Below are 23,298 nucleotides of genomic sequence, written 5' to 3'. Positions count from 1 at the left end.
AATTCTGTAATGTGTTAGATTGGAGTACAGACAAAACTCAACATAGAAGTGTATGAACGATCCCAAAACACAGGAGTTTCCCGGTAAGTTTCTGGGAAGATAACATGCACAAGAATGTTGCCCCTCTCTCTTACACACATCTCAGAGAAGCTTCTGGGGGAGAGGGGCAACATTCTTTCCATAGAAAAGGGGTCTCATGGGACAGTTTTCCTTTTTTTTTTGAGGTTAACTTTCTGGCTCTTATCCTAAGAAACTTTGATTCATATAAATAAACATCTTTCCACTGGGTTTCTTTACTGAGCATGCAACAAAGTTTTTGATGAAATATTAAGCTGCTTCCGTTTGCTGGAATCTCAAGGAAATGCCATGCCTCATTATCCTTGTATAACAGAGCTTTGTGTACTTCAGCCTTAAGAGGAATGATTATAGATGACATGGACACTACAGTTGCACAATGTAAACTTTATACAAATATATGACTCACATGCAAATCAAGGGAATTTGACCGAAAACAAATAAACAGGTAACTGTTAACATATCACTTGTTTTTCAAATAAACTGAAGGGAAAATATAACTTTATAAGAAACAAAACAATCTATTCTTTTTCCATTTCTCTTTAGTGCAAACAATGTTGTTTTCTAACACATCACCTTGTTATATTGCAAAATAAGGGAAAATCTATACAATCCAAAAACAAAAGTATCCAATACATTACTCTATTCAAATAAGACATAACATAAAAGGTGAAAAATCCTTATAGATTTGACAGCAGAAAATGTCCATTTTGAGTTTATCTGATGATGTTTTTATACATCTCCTGCATGAGAGAGATCCAAACCCTGTGCTTTGGTTTTCTGTCAGTAAAAGAAAGAGAGAGAAAAATCAGAATTCTGAAAGAACAGTACTGGGGAAATTAAACAGGAAGCAAGCATACGATATGTGCACTTCTTTTCACAATATACAGGCTAGATACCATAGCCTTGAAGGTACTGGCACTGCAATATAACTAACATCTGATGACCTCTAGATCTCATTAAGTTTGTCATTTAGTCATTTTGATTTGAGACAGACATTCAGAAGAACACACTATGTTATGTAACAACGTGACCGCCACATACCAAAGAGGTCACTGTTTCTTTATCATTTCCTTTTAGTGAGCTCATTCTTTTACTGGGAGTCTTATATCATTTTATTCAATAATTATTATCTATATACAAATATACAACTGAAAAGTTTTTGAAAAAAGTCTCTGCTGCTCACCAAGGCAGCATTTATTTGATCAGAAATATAGTAAAAACAGAAATATTATAAAATATATTTTAAAATGTAATTTATTTCTTGATGGCATAGTTGAATTTTCAGCATCATTACTCCAGTCTTTAGTGTCACATGATCCTTCAAAAATCATTCTAATATGCTGATTTGCTGCTCAAAATTAAGCACCCCTCCCATTTCTTATTACTGTAATGTGAATCATCCTGCTGGAAGCATAGATTTTTTTATTTTTATTCAAGTCATGCTAAACTAAATACAGTTCAACATACAATACAATTATGTTTTATGTACATTACAGTAATAATAATGAGGATTTTTCTTTTGCATTGCACTAAAGACAATTAGGAATTCTTTATGCACAATATACCATTTTTTTCTTTTGATTTTGGAGTAAAATATTAAGTGAACATTCTGGATAGGCTTTGTTAAATTTATATGTTACAGTATTCAGAAAACTGATCTTCACTATTGGTCATGTCATGCCTGCATGTGTCGGTACTTCTTGGCCAGATCTACGTTGGTGCGTCCGGGCTGGAAGGGATACGTCCAGAGGATGGAGTTCCAGGCCCTACCAAACCTTTTCATACCCATTTTGAGGTAGCACAACTCATCAGCAGACCAGTTCCGCCTCTCTCTGTGATGGCATGAAGTCTAAATGAGAAAACGATTACATATTACGGAATAAATCTGGACTAAAGATGATTGGCAAATTCAATGCAGGTTAAATTAGTGTGAAATCATGGCATACCATACATTTTTTGGGTGCCAGCATTCTGAGGTTCTCTTCAAATGTCTGTGATCCATGTTCTCTTCCATGTCTGGGCCTGAGAGAAATTAAAAAGAAAACAAGCAAGGCAGGAAATTGAATTAAAGAACCAAAGCATTCAAAATGTGTCCATGCTGGCAACAGCAATGCAAATGGTAAGACTTGCACAGGGCAGCAGGGAGTTATATTGATCTTTAGAATGATTTAGTGGGCAGACTGTGAAACTGCACACACAGTACTGAACCCTGTAACCTAAAGAACAAATACACACTGTTCTTTAGCAGGACTATAGCAAGACCTTCCCCTCAGCATGAATGACATTCTTATTATAAAATACAGTCTTACTGTTCCACCAACTCTTGAGAAGAACAAAACACTTGTGTGTATGTGTGCATGTGCATGTATGGATGTGCACTGGCAGACTCGAACACACTGATCTTGTTAAAGAGAAACAGTGAACCGCAAAGTCGTGATCCTGTAAGTGCAACAGAGTGTGTGCTTGTGTCTGGTCATATCCTCAGTCCTAATGACTTTGTTCTGGGGTACAGAACAGACTAGTCTCCATAGTAACAGCTCAATAACTAGAGATCAGAACCCCCAGGGACCCATAATCCAGTTACCCATCTTACATACACATATGCTCCAACTATCTGTCTTTCTCTCTCACACACACATACTCCTTTGAGTAAATCTTAGTCCAAATCTTTATCATTTACTTTTTCCATTCAGGTATCAAGTAGACTATAAATTAACAAAATACAAATTTAAAATAATAATCCACAAAACCTAAAAAACGAAACTTTCTCAGACTTCATAGGTCGACTATGAAAGCCTGTAGACTGATTTTTATGTGAATGACGTTTTTGCCGGGGAAAAGGATGTGACATTTACGCATGCTCCTGAGAGCCTCTCTTTCGTTCTACGACACATGAAACTAATGCTTTTACAATGTTCAGGATAATGCCAAAAGAGCTATTCTGTACAGTAATGTAAATGTGTAATACAAAGAAAATGTATTTATTCAAACTATAGTCTCACATAGCCAGATCTATATAGTCTATAGTCTCAAATATACTTTATAATTAAACTATCATAACAGTGCAAGGCTCGAAATTGTGATAATTTTGGTTGCATATGCTCCCAAAATTTAGTCTATGTGACCTCAAAATATATTTGAAAGCATTTGTGTGAGTGCAATGAATTCTTGGGGTGTGTTTTTTAGAGATGCACTGGTCGACCGGTCATAAATTGGAAACCAGTATATTTTTGCACCAAACACATGATCAGCAATCGTTTTTAGCTTTATTTTGGCTGATCACTGTTCCAGACTTTGCACTGTTCCAGACTCAAACTGCATTGCAATCATTTCCCTAAATGTCATTTGTGTGAAAAATATTATTATAAGTTTGTAAACAGGACATTAACACAGGCCAGAGACGGGACATACTGAAGACTGACGCAAAGAGGAGAACAGACACATCAGCAGAGAAAATACTCACTGTTCATGATGCACTAAATAATAGAAGAAAATTTTAAAATGGGTGTTTATATGAATGTATGTCTGGAAGGAACAGATCTGTCTTTCAATGCCATTTTCTTTTCCTCTTATCACTATCTTATATATAAAATAGTGTTTAGACGCACAGAGCTGATTTGTTTTCAGCGGTACCCAAATAAATGCTATATCGCTGCTGTTCCATAAGCGCCACCTACTGTCAGAGAGTGAATTTGCATTTTCGTTCTATCCATCTGCTCTCCATCATATCCATCCATCTGCTTTTTGTTTTGTGCAAATAGCATAATTTCAAAATTCTAAAGTCAAACTGTTTTTACTTCAAATCCTATAATTCAATATAATTTAAATAAAAAACAACTACTCATGCTACATGTGTGTATCATCTTTGTTTGGATGATAATTAAATGGCTACAGATTTATTTGTTTAAGACCAGTTTTGCATTGCAACAGCAAAGACAAAATGGGAAAATCTTGTGTTACAGAACAGCACCTTATTTAATATTTTAACCCAGTTCTTTGCATGCACACACAACATTTATCAAACTTTAGAGCCGTTTGCAGATGTTTATAGTGGCACAGATATTATGAATGTCCCCCACCTCTAAATTCCACTGTCTAATGCCCAAACTCAAAGCAACTGAGATTTACAGTAAGAGCTACAGTCCACTTTTGTCCTCATAGGAAAAGAACGCTTCTCTTACCGTATGTTTCACACGGCCTTCTCAGTGGTGTGAGTCTAAAACCTAAAGAAAGAAACACTGAGAATTACAGAGCAGAATGGAAACACAAAATTCACACACAAAAAGCCAAAATAGCATGTGTGTATAAAATATAAACAGATCATGAGAATATGTATATAATTATAAATTTCCAACAAAAACATTCCATTGAGTTACATTTCTTCATTTAGTAGATACATTCATCCTAAATGAATAAATGTAACTCAATGGAATGTTTTTGCCAGGTAAAAGGATGTGATGTTTATGCGCACTCCTGAGAGCCTCTCTTTCATTCTACAACACATGAAACGAATGCTCAGGATAATGCCGAAAGAGCTATCCTGTACTGTAATGTCAATGCAAAGAAAAGGAATTAATTCAAACAATAGAATCAATTTGCTTTAAAAAAAGGCAACCAGTATCAGAATCACCCCATTTGCTTGTAAAAAAAAAGAAAAGAAAAGAAGAATTATGATTGGTGCAGCACTACTGTTTTCATTTCTCTAAAAAAAATGTGGTGATTGCAGAGCTAGTGCAAACATACCCACATCGCTATGGCCACTGTTCTTAACTTTTCTTTTCCACCGCTGTTTTTTGTTATTGAGAGGAAAGCGTGCAGCACAAATTTACATATTCATCTAAATGTTACTTTTTAAAAATAAAATGTAAATTATCCATCAAGATCATCATAGAATCTCTAGTAGAGTCACTCTAGTTGACTGGAAGCATTTAAAGAAACAGAAACACATCCAGCTGAAATAATCATGGATCTTTAGAATACTTGACTCTGATTGGTCAATTAATTGGTATTGACAACCTGACTGAACATTGATTGGTAAAATTCTTTTGCATAATAGCCGCTAAACTGCACATTTCTACTTGTACACCAGCACAAGTCCATTAGTGCCATCTTATGACTTAAAAATGTAAAGTAAAAATCTTTTTTCATTGGGGTCCTGATCACACTTTCCAGACTTGCGATAATGACTGGAGGATGGTACATTACCATTTACTTGACAATTATACTGAGAACATATCTAGAGAGTCCAGTGAGTAAGTTTTGAGGTTATGGGAAAGAAGCCACATAGGAACAACTGAACAGCACTCAGAGACCACAGCTAGGCAATGGAGGGAATGGAATGAGTGAGACTGAGGGAAAAAGGAGGACACAAAGGAAAAAAACTGCGAGTAAAGATGGAAAGACATTTCAACAGCATAGACAAATCTGGAAAGCAAAGGAGAGTCTTGTGTTGAAGAAAATCACCTTATTCAATATTTTAACCCAGTTCTTTGCATATGCACACAAGGGAAGTTTGCAGATGTTTATAGTGGCACAGATATTATGAATGCCCCCCACCTCTAAATTCCACTGTCTAATGCCCAAACTCAAAGCAACTGAGATACATCTACAGTAAGAGCTACAATCCACTTTTGTCCTCATAGGAAAAGAAAGCTTCTCTTACCGTATGTTTCACATGGCCTTCTCAGTGGTGTGAGTCTAAAACCTAAAGAAAGAAACACTGAGGATTACAGAGCAGAAAGGAAACAAAATCCACACACAAAAAAGCCAATATAGCATGTGTGTATATAATATAAACAGATCATCATTTTGGATGAATGCATCTGCTAAATGACTAAATGTAACTCATGAGTGTGTGTGTTTTGTTCTCCAGGCCTTGTTCTATCAAAGCTACTTTCTAAACATCTGAGGTAGGTGCACATTCCTCCAAAATCCCAAAGACATTGTGAAAAACTGTGTGGACGCCATCTCTTACATCCGTCTGATGGTTGGTGACTCAGTCTGCGTTTTTCCCTCTTGCTACTCTTATTATCCTCATCAGTGCATGTGCTGTGCTCTCTGTTTTTGCCGTGTGTGTTGATGTGAGCACGTGTTAAAGTGTGACTAGTCTTCTCTAACTGCTGGCTTCTTTTGAATCGATCCTCAGCCTCTTGTAGCACCTGGTGAAAGTCACACTGAAACCTGCAGTTACGCAACACGACGCCAAATGAACGACTGTCCATCTCATTCATATGTTTCACACAACCTGGGAGTTGGAAAAGGTGCATGTGTGTGCATGTGACAGCATGGATATGTGAGACAAAAAGAACAATGAGAGTATTAATGAACCAGAAAGTAGCAGAATGCATTGCTTTTATCATCTAATGTGTTGTTTGTATGCATTTATACAGACACAAACCTGCACAGCGTAGATTGCTGGGTTTATTGGGAGAGGGCGGCTTCAGAAACCTATTAATTTCTCTGTCTAACACCTCAGAGCACAGAGACATCTCATCTGAAAAAGAATGCAGCACAAATTCATTATTTAAAACATCAAATGAACGGCAAATAACTTAATTGCTAAAATAAATCTGTAGGTGAAGAGGAATCGAAGATTTTTCTGTGATTTAGAACAAAAAGAGCGTGATGTTTTAAGAAAGATTTACCATCTGAGAGAGTGCGTGTGCACTGGTTTCTCTTCATGGGATCAGGATGTCTGAAAATATCTGGGCTGAAACCCAACAAAAATAAAACGGAGAGAGAAATGTCACTCCCTTGAGGAGGAAAAATTTACTGACTGTGTCTTGAAAAGTCATTGAAATTAAATGCTTTATGTGAATTTGGATTAAATGTGAACATTCTAATCATGAATAAAACAACTGGGAATGAGGAAAACAAGAATAACTCATACTGTACTATCCGTACCACATTTTCTTCCAACAAAAAAATCAATTTGTTTACATTTTCTGGCCACAAGTGTACAATATATTTTTAAAAGACATTGATATGAACTCTTTACTCTTCAAATTACATGTAATGAAACAGTCTATGTCTCAAGCAAAACCGTTATAGCATAACTCATTAATTTAATTAAATAAAACTCATTTAATTGAATTTTGTTTACCGCTGTGTATCTCTGCTGCCCCTTGCTGGCGTGCTGCAGTGCTGGAGATGTTTGTTGCCATTAACGTCTGAGTCTAGATTCATCATCTTTAATCTCTTCGCCACTCTTTCAGATTTAATCTCCATGTCTCTCTTTTTAATATCTCTCTCTCTCCTTCTTTCCTGGTTGTCACTCCTCTCATTATTCCTCTCATTCTCTCTTATTTGTTCATGCTCTCTTTCTTTGCCCTTTTCCCAGCTAGAGCGTTTGAAGTGAGTGACTTGGGCTTGACTCAAACACTCGTCAGAGCTGACACACTGCTGCTCACATACACAAACACACAATTTTATGTTGTTGAAACTGCTGATGAAGAATGCTCAATAATATTAACACATTACTATTAGTTGCATGTGATTCTTACCATGCTCTCTTGGTCGTACGGTATTTCATTTGTGATTGGATGTTCTAGAGTTCCTGTAGGAGTTGTGTGTAACTCCTCACATACTCGATGATGACCTTTGACCTTTCGCATCACAGAACACTCCCACATTGCCTCATTACATTCCACAGATGAGGCCGACCTCTGCATGCTGCGCTGCTGGCTTTCAATGTCTCTTTCCCACAGTTTCACACCCATCTGAGAATCAAAATACAAAATTAGGCTGATAAAGTTAAAGTCGGCATGAAATCAAAATTGACAATTCTTATTTTTTATGGAATATTGTAGTATTTATTATCAATAATTTATCCGTGCACTTAAAATTCATGTGTCCTCATGATCTTTAATCAAAAGCATTAACCTCCCCTCCCCCTTCAAAACGACTCATCGTCTCTTCCTGTCACATGCTATGGCGCGAGGGTCGAGCTATCTGGAATTGTCAGCAGATCCAGTGACGTATGGGGTAAATGCTGTCGCTGGGGTAAGCTTCACTTTATAGAGATTAATGCATTAACCACCGCTGATGCCAGTCATTGGGGTGTACAGTACCCAAACATGGAAAGGAACCTGAGGACACGCTCAGTCAGTCAGGCTGCGTGTCCACTGGAGCAGAGCAAGTGACCGGAGCATTTTTAGATTCATTCCTATGGAAGTTGAGCATCATACTTAACTTACACGCGAGCATAGGCTCAACTTCCATAGGAATGAACCGAAAACACTTGCTCTTACCCGCTTGCTTTGTGCCAACAGACACGCACCGCCAGTCAGTCAGTCTCTCTCGCGTGCGCTCTCTCGCTGTTTAGTGCCGTTAACCGTCCTCGTCATCCTCAATACATAAAGTTCTTACAGTAACGTGAGGGTGCTCGGAGTGAGTCCGGTGGAGAGAAATCCCCCACAACTGACTGCAAATGGGCATTCATATCTGCCTCCATTTTGTTAGCAACACCCAACTTCCAACGATCCAATCAATTCCCAAAAGACGAAATCAAGTCCCGCCCTCTCATTTCAGATGCCGTTTCACTCAGATAGACGTCACAGTAGGGAAGAAATGACAATCGCAACTTCCGTTTCATGCCAACTTTATGAGTAAGAAGGTATTCATAGCGCACTCTTCCCTTACCATGATGTATGCATGCTCGAGTTAAAGATTGAAAAACTAAAGGGCTCTGTGGACTCTGAAATGCTTTTAAGTCACATTTTTGTCTTACTGTCAGAGCATGTTATCAAATCTGGTTAAAGCAATTTGGACAAAAAGAATGCTCTTGGAGGTGTTAAAGCTTCTCAAAAACTCAAAATCTCTGTCTCATCCATGTTTTAATATGACTTTTACAGTTACGCATAATAGCCATGCAAACTTTGAAATAATATACATTCACAAATACCTTTTTCTCTAGATGCTGTATTCTCTGGAGGATTTCTCCAGCTGACTGCCGGTGTGTCTCTAAGTCACAATCCTGTAGATCCATACTAGACATGCCTGCGCCTAATGATTCAGCTGGGTGGGAAAGGAAAATAATTGTCAAATCCTCATGATCCAAAGTTTAATAGAAGCAGGATATTAAAGACCCTCTGTGGTAAAAAAAAAAGTTTTAATATTGTTTATATGTCTGTGTGGTGTTCGAAGGCAGCCGTCTTACTCTCTCCTACTCTTTGTGTAACATCAGCAATACATTATTAGTTGTTTGATAACATAGTCAAGCCAAATGCTAATCATATCAATAACTGTTATGTGTCGACTTTTATTCAAATTCTGAATGGATTACATATAGCCTAGAAAGTGTGCAAAGACAGCTCCCTCTATAATAACTTATCTCAGTTTGCGATCTTACAAAATTTTGTTAATTTCAATGAAGTTGTCTACACGGCACAATAAATCTCTTATTGACTTTGAACAAAAACTCTGGTGTTCTGACTAAATTAAACACCCTTGATTGGTCACTGCGTTCAAGAGATCAACAAACATGTCTGTGATTGGCTACATTGCTCACCACTGAAAAAACGCGTAGTAAATAAAAACATTTGACGTTCTCCAAAGCGCAAACACAATTACACACTGGAGCATTCACCAAATCTGTTTAGTCGATATGATATTATTATACTATCAACTGAGGTGCTCTTGCTTTCATTTGAAGGTGCTTCGTTCACTCAAGCACCCTCACAGAACTGGCCCTGCCTGTATAATTCGTTCTTCCTTTTCTTTTTCTGAATCAGTTTCTGGTTCAAACCAGAAACTCTGAATTAAACCAATATTTACATTTGCCATTGTGTAGCATTTACTAAAGTTGACCAGGTGGATCAGGAAGTCCGAGCTGGTGTGATTGAGTGGAGGCAGGGACTAATTTGCAAATTCATAGCCCAGCATATACTAAATGATGAGCAAGGGTATAGAGTTACATTCAAGCTATTTTAAGGCATGGAGAAATTTTTTTCAAAAGAAAAATCGTTTAAATATGTGATCTTGATTTTCACAGATGAATTTTAAGTTATAAAATTATTGACTGCAGGGGACTTTTACTATAATTCTCACTATAATTGCAAGGGTATGTTTACTAAGTGGTGCTGTGTGTGATATGGTGCACCTGAGGTTAGCAGCATATCATCACCACTGCAATAAAGGCAGCAGTGTGCATCTATTGTATTTGTATTGTCCTGAATAAGGCTTTCTCAAAGTATTTTATTTTCAGGCATGTCCATGAAGACATTTATTTGCATTTTTATTTTTGTAGTCACTACATATTTCTTAGTTCCCTGCCAAAGACTCTTTTGCAAAAACTTCTGCATGCTACTACTAGTGATGGGTCATTCATGAACGATTCATTTATTTTGAACAAATCTTTTATATGACTCGGAAATAACAAGTCGTCTCAGAGAGTGATTCGTTCATTTTGTGTTGACTGTGCATGCGCAAAATTCTTTTGTTCCTGCATAGGCTCTGTACAGGACACAGAAATGATTAGTTCACTTCCCGAGTCTTCTGGTCTGAGTCGATAGTTCTTTTGTCACGTGATAGCTGCATTTATTCTGTATTGCACTAATAAATTAGTTATTATTTCCCAACCTTCCTTACAAACAAGCAGGTAGTTTTATTTTAGTCTTATAATTACATTATGCATTTCTGGTCACAAATTGTAGATTTTTTATTTCTTACAATTTATAAATTTGTGAATTTCTGTCAAGATAGATTATTTACATAACATTAAGAGCAGAAATAAAGAGTTGGTTAATGCTTTAAACTTTATAGGTATGATGGATAAAATCACGTTAATAAAGCAAGATACTTGTTTACAGTGGATTTACTTTAATCATATAATATAAAAAGTATGGAGAAATCCTGTATTATTGACTTGACTATTGAACTCATTGTGGATCGGCTGTTTTGTTTTTTTTCTCTATTGATACATCACCTTGTTGTATGTTGTATTTTCTTTGTAATGTTACTGAATAAAAAAATTGTTAAATATAGAAATTAGAAATGTTACAATCATCATGCTTAATTATGAATCACTCACTTTTTTTGGGCCATAATAAATCACCTAAAGTAGCTTTTTTTTTTTAACTAAAAAGTCACATATTAGTTAGCAAAGTATATCACAATATTCACAATATACCTTCCATATGCAGTTATTTTTTAATAGATATTATTTGTGTAGCCAACACATTTTCAACATAGCAATGCACTAGACATTATGAACACAGTACACACTCTTTTGTTCAAATTGTGCACAGTTTCTCTGGCAATTTCCCATTCATCTGGCAACAAGGCTGGCAGAGATACATTAGTGAGTGCCAGAGTGGAAATGATTGGATTCTTGATTTCAGTGAATCTTTTCAACATGTAGAATGTTGAATTCAACCTTGTGGCCACATCCTGTTTTAAAAGCAACTGCTCGTCTCATCTGTTTTTGTGTGGCCTTGAGCTTGTCTGAAGCAACTGTGCTTCTATGGAAGTATTCAACTATAGCACAGAATAATTCCTAAATATAATCCAACATACTGAACAACAAATACAACATTACATTAGTATTATTGACTGTAATACTGAGCCGTGAAGCAGTCACGTGACAAAAGAACAAATGACTCGGACCAGAAGACTCTGGAGGTGAACTAATCATTTCTGTTTCTTGTACAGATTGCAGAGCTTATGTGGCGGTCACAAAATAATTAAATAACATCGGTTTCCCATAATTTGGCTAAAGATGTTTTGGGGAAATTTGGCTATTAACATGTAACATTTAAATTAAATTCTGCTGAAATGACTTGGAAAGAAAGAAAATTTGTTCATTTTGCTGAACAAGATATAAAGATCAGAGTCAGTAAATTGATCCGAACTTCCCATCATTAGCTATTATAGCCATAGTGTGAAAAAAAAACAAAGAAAAAAACAAAACAAAACAAGACTCACTGATTCTTTTGCAGGTGTGCAGAACGAACACAGCTGCCTTTCTGATCTCTTCATCACTGGCCTCAGTGAGCAGGGAAATCATAACTGGCAAACCTCCAGCCGACAACAACTGAGACTGATGCTCTACTACATAGACAGAGAACAGACTAATTACAACAATATACAAGATTTGTATACTGCATGAAAGGAGGCAAAACAAATCTGCTATAATGTTATATAAACAAATACTGTTAGTGTTAGTTTAATTATTTGCATTGTTAAGGCCCATTCACACTAAGAACTATAACTATAAATATAACTATAACAATAACTACATTAGCATCAACACCAACACTCAACATCATTCTGTTTATTCTAAGCACTTGCTGCAATTTTGTCATCTGTCACTTTAATCCTCAGTTTAACAGACAAGGCTTAAGCTAGTCCTAGACTAAAATGCATGTTTTAACTGAAAGTAACTTGTACTGGCATATCTTAAAATATGTCAGTGCCATTGTTTTGTCTCAAGATGCAAACCGGTTATGTTTTTTCTAGGGGACGTTTATAAAAGATACTTAAATGTCCTAATAGAACTAAGGACTAATCCTGGCTTAATCTAAGCCCTGTCTGTGAAACCAGGCCTATATGCTCAAGCTCTTTAAAGCAGGATGGATTCTGATTGGCTGTCAATGTTTTTATCGTTCATCAGCTGGAACAAAATTATTCTGAAAGTGATTCCAAAGATATTATTTCTCTATGCCATTATTGTTCTAGTTGTGGTGTGGAAGCTGCTATTCTTTAATGTTTTAGAGCTATATCTTTATTGTTATAGTAATCACTCTTGGTGTGAATGCACAAATATGGGGTTAAACAGATGCAGGAAAAGATATTGATACAAGAATAAAGACAAATCAAATCATAATTCATATGCTGATTTATTCATTTTACTTAATATTATCTATATACATGCAAAAACTGTTGAAATCAGTGCTGAAACTTATCGTTGAAGTGCATCAAGCTACATTGCAGGAATTTGTTGAGAATAATAAAAAGAAGTAACAGGAATTTGAATGTAGAGTTCACTTTGCACGCACTAATATATTGGAGCTTTGCTTGTGTATGAACTGAATGCAACCCTAATTCTCAATCTGCATACTCCCATATAGAAGGTTAGACACAGATGATAGTGTGATCATTATTGTATTTTGAAAGGGCCTAGATTGAGTAGTTTCTGGTGAGCTTTTGAAATGTGTATCAGAGTACATTTTGTTCTTTTGGATAATACCTCCCACACACAAAAGGTTTGAAATGTCTTCATCAAAATGCAATTTCATGAAGTTCATGTCCCAATGCCTGCTCTTACTTCATACTTAATACTTACCGGTATTCATTTATTTGTAGTGCAGCATGTAATTTCTGTACTTTTTAGAAGAATGCAAGTCATTTTACCAGTCTGTTTCCCATACACTCACCACAGGCATCCGTGAGGTGTCCAATCGTCAGCACAACTGCGAGCTTGTCTTGTTGGTCGAGGTTTGGGCTTGACAGCAGACACAACAGCCCTGGAATAACCCTCAACTCTGATAAAGAAGATACCAACTGCTCTGATACAGAAAGAGAAAGGAAATGGAGAATTCAAAACAACCCAATATGGTTCTCCTGGGGTGTGCATGCATTCCTCTTACCGTTGTTGGAGATGCAGGCAGACAATGTTTTAGTGATTACCGTAGCCATCTTACAAGCAGCAGGACTGTGTGCCGACTGAGACAAAACTCTAGTAAGAGTGTCTGAGAGTGAATTCAGGCCTCCCACTGACACAAAATACTCCTGAGCACAAGCTGAAAAACACATTTTCACATGAGATGGGAAAATGAGCCCATAAGGTGCTGTTATATGTTATTTTGTGCTTATGTGCTTACGGTTGTTTGCCACAGTCATGCCAATAAAAGAGCATATTGGCTGTGCCAGCTCTGCCCTGGGCAAAGCCACTTCCTGCAGCCAGGTCTTCACCAGGGGAAACACACGCATACATACGTTCTGATTCTCCTCTGTCATAAACAATTATATTGGAAGATTGTGAAAGTGTTAATTTGCATGTGTACAGAAAAATCTGTCTCTCAGTCTCAATCTACATAATCGTTTGGGGTTTAATAATGGTAAATGGGTAGAAAAGGGAGAGGGAACACAATCATACCATTCTGAGGGTTGTTGACAGAGCCACAGAGAGCACTAGACACAGTGGCCCACAACTGCAGCTGCTCATAAGAGTCATTAGAATCCGGAAAACTTTGCCTGAAAAGTGGCATAAGAAAGCAAATATAAATGAAATCTGGTCCTGTCGAGCAGCAAAGGAGTTTTTAAGTGAATTTCCAGATGTTTATCTGGATTTTTGTGAATCACTTTAACAAACACCAGACAGTGTTTGAAATGTTTCGCTTCCACACCAAGTAGGGGAGCATATTAAATTTTGTTTGGGAATGTTTTCAGTTATCCAGGACATTGTCTTGGAGACTTAAAAGGACAGTTCATCAAAAATATGAAAGTACTCACCCTCATGTTGTTCCAAACCTGTATTTCATTTTTATCTTATGTGAAACACAAAATGAAATATTTTTAAAATCTAATTTTTTTGTCCATACAATTGTTAATTTTATGGATGGACAAAAAACATTCTTAGGAAATACCACACAGAAGAAAAAAGTCATACAGGTTTGGAACTACTGTACATGATGGTGAATAAATGATGAAGTTTATTGAAGATGCCTTGCCGTTCATCAGAATGGCTTCATTCTTGACATTTATTATTATCAACATATTGTGACATTGTATTCTGCACATGATTTTCCTCTTAATTTTCCTCACACTCTTAATTGGCATAAAATTGGCCTCCTACACTTCACTTATTACTTTTTCACAGTTTCGCCCCAATTAACGCCCTACAGGTGGTCACGTGACATGACAAATTTAAATGTAAAGGTATACAAGATATTAAATAATGGCAGATAATGATGCATACCTGACCAAATTGAACTTAATGTGTGTACCTGAACAAACTGAGCAAGGTTTCGATACACCTGGAGGTCTTAGCAAGAGTCTGTCCACATCCTGGAACATAAAACACAGATTCACAAGCCATATGTGAATTGACAACTTGTTCTCTCCCTACTCTATCGACCTTTTTCCTCATGACGCTTTGCGTGAATTATGGATGTAACTTCCGTTAAACTGTAAACAATCAGTGAAATTGTCGCTATGATTGCAAAAATGCACTTAAAAAAAAAAAAAAAAAACTGGGCACAATCTGATGACATTATTCTACTCACCGTTCAACCATCAAACATTAAAAGAAAAATTAAAAGTGTAAAAGCATCAACAAAGTACTTTCAACAGACCATGAATAACCCTAAAAGCGCGATTCTTTCCGCAGCAATATTACGGATGGGTTAAATATCACTTTGGTAATATATATCTGTGTTATATTAACATACATTGCCTTAATCAAAAGTGTTCATTAACTTTAGCATTACATGAAAATATTTCAAAGTGCTTTCCGTCATTTTGACATATAATAAATTGTATTTACCTGTTTTATAAACATTCCAGTAAATGCTGTTAATTGGGATTAGAAGTGAAAAGAGGAAAAGCATCCGTATCAAAACAAATCTGGAAAGACTTGAGAATTTGGGGACAAAAACGAGAGATTCTTAGGGCATTCCAGTGAGTTATTCATGGGATATATCGCAAATTCAACTGGGAGAACAGAACACCAATGCATTGTATATGTTGTCTTTTTTTCATACTGTTACAGCGGAATACAAAGGGAAAAAAAGAGAAAATAATCAGGAGGAAAAGAAAGCAGCGACTGAAAAGAGCTCTTGCCACAGATATTTTTGTGATACCATGTCACATTAAAATACCATAGTGTTACGTTATTCTCCTGACATTTTAAAATAAAACATGAAGGAATATTTACAGCTCATTCAGTCAAACTGACGGATAATGGTTATTTTTAGTGCAAGCTTATATTTTGAAATTATTTGTTTTAGTCTTTTAGTTCCCTGAACTAGAAATGACAATTCAAAATTCACAGTAGGCTTGTCTGGAAAAACTTGGATAAAACCACTTTATCAGCACAGGAATGGTCTCATTGGATGTAAGTTTTATGATTAATCTTACTGTTGTTGGCAACCAATACAGACAGCATGTACACCGCTACTCTTTTCTCCGTAAGTGGCATTTTCTGTTCCAGATGCTGCGCTAAGTCACGAAACGTCTCCTCTTTGCACAGTGTCTGTTTACAGCTCTCTGCAGGGAGAAAATATGTTTATAGTTAAATATTATGTCTTTAACAATACAATTATTTACAGTGTTCTCCACAATTATTGGCACCCTTAGTAAATATGAGCAAAGGTGGCTGTGAAAATAAATCTGCAGTTTATCCTTTTGATCTTTCATAAAAATAAAAAAAAATCACAAATTTCTAACCTTTCATCGAAGTAAAACAAATGAAAGTGGGGGGAACAAATAAATGTTTTTCTCTAATACATCCAACACAATTTTTTTTTTTTTTTTTGTCATTTAACTTTTTTTTATTTGAACTATTCACCCACAAACATAGAATACACAAACACATACAATACCAAACCTGAACATCCATAGTTGTTAAACTAATAAAAACAATAATAACCATTAAAAAAAACAAAAAAAAAACATCTCTACTTGTTTTCCAAATAGCTCAGAAAGCTACCTCATCTCTGATTGAAAGCATAAGTGGAGTCCGCAAGTTTTGCCAGCATACGTTCATGTGATGCATTAGAAGTCATAAGCACCCCTAGAAATTCTTATGAGTAAAATATCTCTGAAGTATATTCCCATCCATATTTACATTTTTTAGCACACCAGGGTGACTAGGAGCATGAAACTGTCCAGCCATGACTTCCTGTTCTACAGGAGTATAAACATGTGGAAACACAAAGCCCAAATTCCCTTAATCATTCATTACAATGAGTAAAACCAAAGAATATAGTTCTGATGTGCAGCAAAATATTGTTGAGCTTCACAATATAGAAAGTAGCTGTAAGAGAATAGCTAAAGCATTGAAAATCCCCATTTCCACTATCAGGGCAATAATTAAGAAGTTTCAATCAACTAAAGATGTTACAAATCTGCCTGGAAGAGGACATGTGTCTAAATCGTCCTAATGTGCGGTAAGGAGGAAAGTTTGAGTGGCCAAAGACTCTCCAAGGATCACAGCTGAAGAATTGCAGAGATTAGTTGAGTCTTGAGTCTCAGAAAGCCTAAAAAAAATGATCAAAAGCACCTACATCCCCACAAGTTGTTCGGGAGGGTTTCAAGAAAAATCCTCTGCTCTCATCCAGAAACAATCTCCAGCATATTCAGTTGTCAGACACGACTGGAACTTCAAACGGGACCGGCTTCTACGGTCAGATGAAACTAAAAAGAGCTTTTTGGCAGCAAACTCACCAGATGGGTTTGGTGCACACAGGGATAAAAATGTACCCCATGCCCACGGTTAAATATACTGCTGGATCTTTAATGTTGTGGGCCTATTTTTGTGTTGGAGGTCCTGGACATCTTGTTCAGATACATGATATCATGGATTCTACCAAATATCAACAGATATAAAATCAAAACCTGACCGCTTCTGCTAGAAATCCAGTAATAGGCTGTGGTTGGATCTTCCATCAGGACAATGATCCAAAACAAACATCAAAACCAGCACAAAAATGTGTCTCTGAGCACAAAATGAAGCTTCTGCCATGAAAATCCCAGTCCTCTGTCCTGAATCCTGAAGAAAAGGAGTGGAGTGAACTGAAGAGAAGAAGCATGGAAACATGGAGCTGGGAATCTGAAGGATCTGGAGAGATTCTGCATGAAGGAATGGTCTCTGATCTATTGTCAGGTGTTCTCCAAACTCATCAGGCATTATAGGTGAAAACTCAGAGCTGTTATCTTGGCAAAAGGAGGTTGCAAAAAGTTTTAAATAAAAGGGTGCCAACAATTGTGGCCAACGTGGTTTGAAGAAAAACATTTATTTCATAATGTGATTCCCCCTTTCAATTCTTTTCCTTCAATGAAAGGTTATAATTTTGTGATTGTCTTGAATGAAAGATCAAAAGGATAAACAATGCAGAATTATTTTCACAGCCAGTTTTGCTCAAAATTAATAAGGACGCCAATAATTGTGGCGGGCTCTGTATATATAATGCATACATACCATGCAATTCAGCTAAGGATGCAAGAGTAAATAGAGCTGTCTCTTTAACCTGAGAGAAAGTGCTGGACTTTGACAGGTTATAGATGAAGGAAATTCCTCCAATCTCTCTGAAGAACTCCACATAATGACCTGATACAAAGAAATCATTAAAGACAACCAAAAAGTGTCAAATATTTTTGTGCAGGTCATATTTTTGTGTAATATGTGTATGTTCTGAGCTGTAAATCAGACCACTTTGTTTGCAGATTGAGATGATGGTGAGAAGGGCTTGTTTCTGTGAGCCAGGCCATTTCATCTGGTATTTCAGACATTCCAGTAAAAGACGCAAATCTGTCTTGGTAGCTGAAAACGTGAACACTGTTAAATCATTTACAACTTGTAAAGCAAAAAAATACTTATTGGATCTGCACAGTAGATGGGTACCGTGCAATAAAACAATATAATATGTATATTTAAAAAAATAATTATACGGGTATGTTGCCACTTCAGGTACATTTCAACAGAACACAAACCAGATATGTTAAAGCAATTTACTATAAACTGAAATAATAACTTTCATTAGTCATTAAAACATTAAATAATTGTTTACAGATCAATAGTGCCCATAAGTATATGAATATATGGTATACAGTTATGCATTTGTCAGTTGCATGGAAACTTACAGTCTAAGATATATACACATGGTAAAGATTGTCAAAATCTATCTATCTATATTATTTTACGTAATTGTGTTTGCTAATGTTGTTAATGAAAGTTATTATATTGTATATCAAATTAAAGTTATATTCTGTTATGATAAGATGTTGACCTTCCATTTTTCATCTCATTAAACCATCCTTTCCACCAACGTGCAGTGTCACTATTTCCTGCAAAAAATATAAAAATGATGTTAAAATATGCTATACAAACTGTAAATAAATAGCAATAACAATAAGTAAACATTTCTTCAACTTCACTAACGTAAGACACCACCATATTTAACTTCACGATTGAAGGGTTTGGTTAGCTTACATCATATCCACGGGCTACGATCCTAAAGTATACAAAAGAAATTATTTAATAAAGTTGATGAGGCCACAGTCGTCTAAATCCTTCAGTTCTTGCATTAATTTTACTGATTAATTAACAACATTTCAACGGAAGAACTTCACATTCCCGCTCTATAACGTGCCGCTCTTTTGAATCACGTGATTTGAGCCGCTTATGAAAATCGCAAATAAATAAATGTATATAATTTATTTAGGATTTATTTATATAATTTTAATTATTTATATTATTTGCTTTGAATGCACATGTATATATATATATATATTTAGTTATGAAACATACAGTGTATATAAAGTAAAAAATAGGTCATCTGTGAAATGTTGAGCACACAGAGGACTCTAGGGGGCGCTGGAAGCAGCACGTTTGCAACCTACTGCGACGATGGAACTGAAGAGCAGAAGAAGATCATTCGGCGAGCAGTGCCAGGTATGTGTCTGTTTGACTCAGCATTTCATTCATATTAAAGCAGCTCTTTGAGGGAATTGCTCCACCGACAGTTCCAGCATATGTGTTCAATTACACATATCTGTAGACAAACATAATTAAAATGTAAAATGAACCGTCAAATGTGCCAGTTATTACGAAAGCCGGTATGTTAGCGTTAAAAGCTAGCAGGTTTCATTTTAAAATCACGGGTTAAAAGTAAACTGTTTATACGTAAGGCTATATAGATTTTATTTTGACCCTCACAGCTATGAGAAATCGATAATGTTGGATTTATTACATTGCAAACACATCTATAGTTTAAAGGTTTTGGGATGGAGTAGTTCATAACTATGTATTATTAACATTTTCTTAATCTTTGTTGGTTATATCACTAACGTTAGCCTCTAATAACAACTATTTCTGCAACTTTCAATCTGCGCATTGCTGTTCATTTAATGTGATTTCATATTTCAATTTAAGTCGGTCTGTTACTAAATATTGAGATCTCACTTTGTGTGTTCCCAGATGCTGTAGTTGTAGACTGCTTCAGTCACTGCATCCAGGCAGTAATGTCTGGCTATTTGTGTTCAAGACTCCTCTTTTTCACTGGTGGAAGACATCTGGCCAGTTTCTTTGCAGCCAGCCAGCATGTTTTACCTGATAAACTGTCTAGAAGCTGCCTGCTCCCTTCTCAAGCCCGGAGCTTCACCTCCCGTGGTGGCTGCTCAGATGGAAGCTCAGGACAGGAAGGAGAGAACACACTGTGTGCTCCAAGACATGAAATGGACTTCCAGTTGAGCCGGCTGCAGATCGATGCTGTTCTGCGTGCTAACGAGCAGTCTGTTCGTATTCCAGAATTTGATGGCCGTGGTGGTCCCAGTCCGGTTCTGAGGTTTGAGAGTAACCAGCTTTCAGCCAACACTCCGCTAGAGGACCGACGCAGCAGTGCCAACTGCCTTCAGACCCGTGGCATGCTTTTCGGCGTGTTTGATGGGCACGGCGGACATGCGTGTGCTCAAGCGGTCAGCGAGCGCCTGCCTTATTACGTTGCTGTGTCTCTGATGGCAGAGTCTGTACTGGAGGATCTAGAGGCCGCCATGGAGACCTTACGACCCGTGCCGCCCATTCTGCAGTGGTATAAGCACCATAATGACTACAACTACAGGGAGTCAGCAGCCCTCTATGTTGATCATTTGCGTGTTTACTGGCAGGAGCTTCTGGCGAGTGAAGAACATGGTGATGGCATGCGCCCTACTGATGCTCTCAGCTATGCATTCCAGCGACTCGACACGGATCTTTCCCTTGAGGCACAGGTGCCGCTCGCAAATGACCTGATGCGGAACACTGCCATCCAGGCCGCCTTCGCTGGCTGCACAGCTTGTGTGGCACACGTTGGACCAGAGGGTGTGCATGTTGCAAATGCAGGAGACTGTCGGGCAGTGTTGGGTGTCCAGGAGGATGATGGGAGCTGGAGTGCTCTTCCACTCACACAAGACCACAACGCTACCAATGTTACCGAACTAGAGCGGATACGGCGGCAGCACCCGGCCAGTGAACGGCAAACCGTAATCGTAGACGACAGGCTGCTCGGGGTCCTGATGCCATTGCGTGCGTTTGGGGACGTGCGCTTTAAGTGGAGTCGTGAGCTACAGCAGAGTGTTCTAGAGAATGGAGACTCCGATTTAGAAGCGCTGAATCTTTATCAGTATGCTCCACCTAATTATCTCACCCCACCTTACTTGGAGGCCACACCAGAAGTCACTTACCATCGGTTGCGGCCACAGGATCGGTTTTTAATTTTAGCCTCTGATGGTCTCTGGGACGAGATGACCAACGATGAGGCAGTCAGGCTTGTGGCGGAACATCTGACAGGTATTCATCTGCAGGCTCCGGTTTCAGCCAGCCAGCTCAACTTGGGACAAATGCAGCAGCTACTGCTGCGGCGACGGGCCAGGGCAACGCCCGCTTTGGATTTGAATGGAGCCACACACTTGATTCGCCATGCGCTGGGCACAAATGAGTATGGAGAGATGGACCAGGAGAGATTGGCAACCATGCTGGCTCTGCCTAGTGATTTAGCACGCATGTACCGTGATGACATCACCGTCACCGTGATTTACTTTAACCCGAACTTCAACAAAACTAATAACTAATAAAGAAGAACATTTTAAAGTTTCATATATATAAAATTATATTTGAAGAATTGTTTTCAGCTGTGATTTTTTTTTTTATGCATTTGAGGCAATGTTTTTTTTTTATTTTTTATATATATATAGTTGCATACACCTCAAAATGCCTACAGGTGACTTTATTTTGAGTCCGCAGCAGATTCTTTCATTTTGTTTTGGAAAATGTGAATATAAACAATGAGGGTAGAATTCAGTGACTCACTTTAAATGGCACAAGGTTACAAATGTGAAGGTTAAGTCTTAATCTGTCTATGCAGTTCAGGCACTAATAAAAAGCATCTCTGAAACTGCTTTTTTATACCTCACATCTTTTTATGACGAGTGTAGTTTTCTAGAATTTTTCGCATTAGGCTGTTTTTTTTTGTCTATAGATTGTTCATTATAGTGATATTGGGTATATCTGTTCTAAGAAGGGGTCATTTAAGTGTATTTTTCACAGCAGTAGAATTAGAATCATGACAAATATTCTTCTTTATTCTGTAGCTGTTCCATAAGACATTAATATCACTTGCATTAAGTGTAAGTTGCTGTGCAGCCTGAAGATTACAAGAATTTAGCACACTTGGCTCCTGCTATTTTTTTCTGGGCTGTCTTGGCTTGTGCTATGAAGACATTTTCACTTTGCACTTGTGTCATTGTACCACAACAAAATTCTCGTCAATGGTTAAACTGATAATATTTGTAGTGCAAAGTATGAAGGTCATAGGGGCCGGTTTTATGGAAGGTTTTATTATACGTTACATTTTATGTCAACATTACATCAACTTGCAAGTATATTTCAAAATCAATTTGCAAAATTGTCTTTTACACTGCTTATGTAGATACATGAAGTAAAACAGGTGCACCATATTTTCTGGTAGTAAACAATGTTTTCCTCTTTTATATTTTTGTTATTTGTGTCAATATTGTTACTATTTGTTCTGTTCTAATTTGAGTGACAGACTCTCCTCTTTTTTAAATGTTTAAATGGGATAATATATTTTCACTGCAGAATTTTGTCTTTGTATTTTTATGATGTCTGTTATATTCACACTATCTGGTTATTAAAAGATGTTTAATCCAAATTATCGCATTGATCTGTTGATATTTTAGAATCGCACAAAGAAAGAAGCAACTATAGAGCCTCTTTAAGTCACGTTGTAGTCTCTAAACGTGTTATGCCTTATAAGATAAAGGTTATTGAATAAAGTCATGCAAAAACACCTCACGTTAAGGTGACCACAGTCAGTGAGGAGGAACCGGCACATGCTGGACACGATAAAGGTGTCAGTATGAAGAAAGAGGAAGCAGAAAGATTCATATAAAGTAAAATACACATTTTACTGTCTGGTCTAAATTTTGTATTTTGTCTCTTCTAATGACATTTGTAGTCAGATGTGTAGAATTTTCCTTTTTTAATGAGAATGAGGATTTCTCTTA

General features: G+C 37.0%; 2 protein-coding genes across 3 annotated transcripts; one reads left to right on the top strand and one right to left on the bottom strand.

The window, feature by feature from the left end:
• Positions 1-74: 74 nt before the first annotated feature.
• terb1 (telomere repeat binding bouquet formation protein 1) lies at positions 75-20,336 on the bottom strand. Its single transcript, XM_067389982.1, has 22 exons — positions 20,201-20,336; positions 19,026-19,083; positions 18,449-18,559; positions 18,218-18,346; positions 16,156-16,284; positions 15,024-15,084; positions 14,174-14,271; positions 13,899-14,027; positions 13,665-13,817; positions 13,452-13,583; positions 12,001-12,126; positions 8,981-9,093; positions 7,581-7,796; positions 7,181-7,479; positions 6,723-6,787; positions 6,476-6,571; positions 6,053-6,322; positions 5,741-5,782; positions 4,260-4,301; positions 2,030-2,100; positions 1,760-1,927; positions 75-855 (listed from the first exon to the last, which is right to left on the bottom strand). The coding sequence occupies exons 2-22, from the start codon at positions 19,030-19,032 to the stop codon at positions 808-810; spliced, it is 2,505 nt and encodes an 834-aa protein (XP_067246083.1). The 5' UTR covers positions 19,033-19,083; positions 20,201-20,336; the 3' UTR covers positions 75-807.
• On the top strand, positions 19,622-22,905 carry pdp2 (putative pyruvate dehydrogenase phosphatase isoenzyme 2). Of its 2 annotated transcripts, none has more exons than XM_067389986.1 (2): positions 19,622-19,690; positions 20,216-22,905. In XM_067389986.1, the coding sequence occupies exon 2, from the start codon at positions 20,260-20,262 to the stop codon at positions 21,841-21,843; it is 1,584 nt and encodes a 527-aa protein (XP_067246087.1). In that variant the 5' UTR covers positions 19,622-19,690; positions 20,216-20,259; the 3' UTR covers positions 21,844-22,905. The 2 variants fall into 2 exon arrangements, with proteins under 2 accessions (XP_067246087.1, XP_067246088.1); XM_067389987.1 differs by lacking the exon at positions 19,622-19,690 and adding an exon at positions 19,773-19,854.
• Positions 22,906-23,298: the final 393 nt, after the last annotated feature.

This window comes from Chanodichthys erythropterus, chromosome 7 (genome assembly GCF_024489055.1).
Source record: "Chanodichthys erythropterus isolate Z2021 chromosome 7, ASM2448905v1, whole genome shotgun sequence".
NCBI classification, from domain to species: domain Eukaryota; kingdom Metazoa; phylum Chordata; class Actinopteri; order Cypriniformes; family Xenocyprididae; genus Chanodichthys; species Chanodichthys erythropterus.
The sequence above is the reverse complement of the archived record's forward strand: the minus strand, read 5'-3'. Positions and strand labels throughout refer to the sequence as shown.